Source organism: Sinocyclocheilus anshuiensis, unplaced genomic scaffold (assembly GCF_001515605.1).
Source record: "Sinocyclocheilus anshuiensis isolate Anshui unplaced genomic scaffold, SAMN03320099.WGS_v1.1 scaffold1566, whole genome shotgun sequence".
NCBI classification, from domain to species: Eukaryota; Metazoa; Chordata; class Actinopteri; order Cypriniformes; family Cyprinidae; genus Sinocyclocheilus; species Sinocyclocheilus anshuiensis.
In genome coordinates, this window is record NW_015546165.1 from 356,917 (window position 1) to 360,280 (window position 3,364).

Consider the following 3,364-nt stretch of genomic DNA (forward strand, 5'->3'; position numbering starts at 1 on the left):
GGACGTCTGGTCACCTTATCCCTAACCCTTCGGGTGCTGAGGCCATTGTTTCAGATTAGTTTTAGTTTTTTGAAAATTTGCTCATTGTGACTCATTTTGGCAGCACAGGTCACAAATAAACCTAAATGAATTCAAATGCTTTATATTGGAAATAAGAAGAAAATATTGTGACCCACACCTGCCCACTTTAATAACTCCATAAAGTGCCACTTATGAGCCAATCCCAAACGACTCAAAGACATGGCAACCTGCAAGAGATTTCAGTGCGAAACAGCCATCCAAGCTGAAACAAAACACCACACCTCTGTTCACGGTGGGTTAGTTCAAATTGACTAACATAACAAGTATTTGTAATATCACTTTAGTCCAAAATAGCAGATATCAGAGATGCCAGAATGTTGCTATGGTTACCACTGTGTCAATCATCACAGTTTTGGGCATGAGTCACGTTCCTTACGCACACAGAAGGATAAATTAGGGGTATTTGAACAGAGCTCTGCATGTTCATGGTGTTTATTTTACCACAAATAATTTACAGTTTATTTCGATTTTATTCTGAATGTTGCTTTGGATTAAAGTGTGCTACATGTGACCTCATAGCAGTTGAAATGTCACTCGAATGTCAAAAAGTAGACAAGTTTGATGTGAAGTTTAATGGGTGTGTTCTGCTCATTCTCTCTCTCTCTGTCCAGTGTGTGCAGTGGGTGGATGATGCTAAACTCAATCAGCTGAGGCGAGAGGGAATCCGCTACGCTCGTATCCAGCTCTACGATAACGACATCTACTTTATCCCTCGCAACGTAGTTCACCAGTTCAAGAGCGTGTCGGCCGTGTGCAGCCTCGCCTGGCACGTGCGTTTGAAGCAGTATCACCAGCAGCCCGAGGTAGAGGAGGCTCGTGAGGAAGGCGAGGAGCTGAAGCAACACATCAAGCAGGAGTCAGCTGGCGAGAATGGCAGAGCTGCAAACACAGACTGCAGACCTGCACAAGAGTCGCCGTGTGTAACGCAAATAAAGATGGAGCGGGCGGAGCTACTTGCTGACAGACCGCCCAAACCTCTTCCTGGAAGTAACAGCTCGACTCCGCCTCTCGTCTCCTCTGACGGCCGACCCAAAGCACACCACACGGCAGAATGTCCAAGTGCTTCGTCACAGGCCAACGCGTCACGCAATCCGACAGCCAGTCTGCACGCACCCAAACACACACACACATCAACACCAACCAAACACACACACACCTCCACATCCAGATATCTCCATTCTTCCTCTGTCCCCAAACCGGGCCACAGGCCCTCAACACCAACAAAACTCAGCCATTCTTCCAACACAACCAAATCCACACAACCCATTAACACAACCAAACCAACACAACCAGCTAACACAACCAAACCCACCCAACAAACTAACATAACCAAACCCACACAACCGGCTAACACAACCAAACACGCACACTCCACACTAATAACCAAACCTGGCCCCAAACTGAGCTCTGGACTGTCAATCAGCTGGACTGCTCCGCCCCTGGCCCTGCCCCAGGCCACGCCCCCTCTGAGGCCAGACCGCCCCCCAGACTCTCTGCACCCAAAGGCGGTCAGAGCTCACCCGCATGAACCACACAAAGACTTTTTATACTGATTTGTACAGAACGGTTTTCAAACGGCGCTTCATTTAATCACGTTTATTTTTACTGTCTACTGGATTTTCTTTCTTCGTAATCAATCTGACAAGAGCAGAGAATCCATGACTTCTGTAAGACCGGATCAACATCTCTCTCTGTCTCTCTCCTGTTTCTGGTTGTCATCATGGCAAATGTAGCTCGTAACTCGCTCCTCAGTGCCTGTCCGTAACTGTGAAATATCCAAGCACTTCGGCTCGGCTGCACTGAGAAAATTCTTCAAATCCAAACAGGTCCTTGAATAATATATTTTCAGTTGTAGGCTTTAGTCGTATTAGAGCTGACATGAACATATATATTTTTTGTAAGATGACAGAATTCTTTTAAAGACTACAGTCTTTTCCATAGAGCTTATTTATATCAAGGGTTTCTTTGGTTCTGTTTGATTCGTCAGCACTGTAGTGTACATAACGATTTTTCTAAAGGAAATGTGTAGTGTGATTTATACTGAAATCAGAACCTCCTAATAAAAGGTTCGGTTTGTTGGATCGGTGTCGTGTCTGTAAACCTCGTCGGCACGCAAGTGTTTTGCATGATCTGAAGCTACTAAAGAGAATTAAAATATCACGATATCTGTTTCGCATCCACACCGTCTTCTGGGGTGTGATTTTTCGGTATTTCTACTGATTTATGCTATGTGTTATGTTTGATAGCAGACTGTCTTTCAATAGTCACATTACCAATGCCTTCTTTCACCTCAGAAACATTGCTAAACTACGAACTAAACTTTGGAATAGACTTTCTAGGGCTGTTCGGGATTCTCTCACTTTTAAGACATGCATAAACAGTTCATTCCTCAGTCATGGTTTTGCTGTATTAGTCCGTTCTGACAGAAACACTTTTCATACTGTATGCATGAAGTGCTAATGTTATTCCTTCTCATCTGCCATTATATCCTGAGGGTCTCAGGTCCCTCCCACCATTCTGTGCTGCTGTCTGATGAATTCGCATCTGTGCCATGTGACCATCGTAAACCAACTATTATCGACTGTCATACTCCGGTCTTCCACATTTGAGCTCATAATGACTGAACTGCTGCCATGTCTAACCTGAGCATAATCTATATCAGCCGCATCAGTAAATCAAGAGACAAGCCTCAGACACTTGTTTGTTAATGTTCATTTTGACCTTATGTTGTTTAACCAGAGGAGAACAGGCCGAATGAAGCGTTTCGTTCTCTGGCTGCTCACTGGAGGGTGAAAGCATTGTGGTGTTTCTAGCAGCTCCCTAATTAAACATCTTAGATTGAAAACTGCTTAACATGAAGTATTAAGGCATTATAGACATAACAGCATGGCTTTATGTAAAGTGCTATACCAGGGGTGGCGAACGTCGGTCCTGGAGAGCTGCTGTCCTGCAGAGTTTTGCTTCAACCCTAATCAAACACACCTGAACAAGCTAATCAAGGTCTGAACGGTTACTAGGAAGCTACAGGCAGGTGAGTTTTAATTAGGGTTTGAGCCGCAGCTCTCCAGGACCAGAGTTCGCCACCCCTGCGCTATACAAATAAATTTGACAAATAGACTTCATTTTCCACCTGGTAATAAGATGTTTCTGTGATCGGATCAGTGGACAGCATTAAATACAGATGTGAACAGGGTCTAAAACATTTTGTGATCGCATCATCGCATCTTTATTTGCAGAGTAAGCGCTCATCCGTCCTGATCACTGAACACATGACCATTCTTTC

The 3,364-nt window shown here is 44.4% G+C and overlaps 1 protein-coding gene across 2 annotated transcripts in view; it reads left to right on the forward strand.

Annotated features, from left to right (window-relative positions):
* Window positions 1-2,261, forward strand: part of LOC107701375 (round spermatid basic protein 1-like) — a 20,523-nt gene extending 18,262 nt beyond the window's left edge. For both annotated transcript variants that reach the window (XM_016503371.1, XM_016503373.1), the window contains one exon: window positions 693-2,261. In XM_016503371.1, coding sequence (XP_016358857.1) covers window positions 693-1,634 — 942 coding nt within the window. In that variant the 3' untranslated portion in view covers window positions 1,635-2,261. The remainder of the gene's footprint in view (window positions 1-692) is intronic.
* Window positions 2,262-3,364: the final 1,103 nt, after the last annotated feature.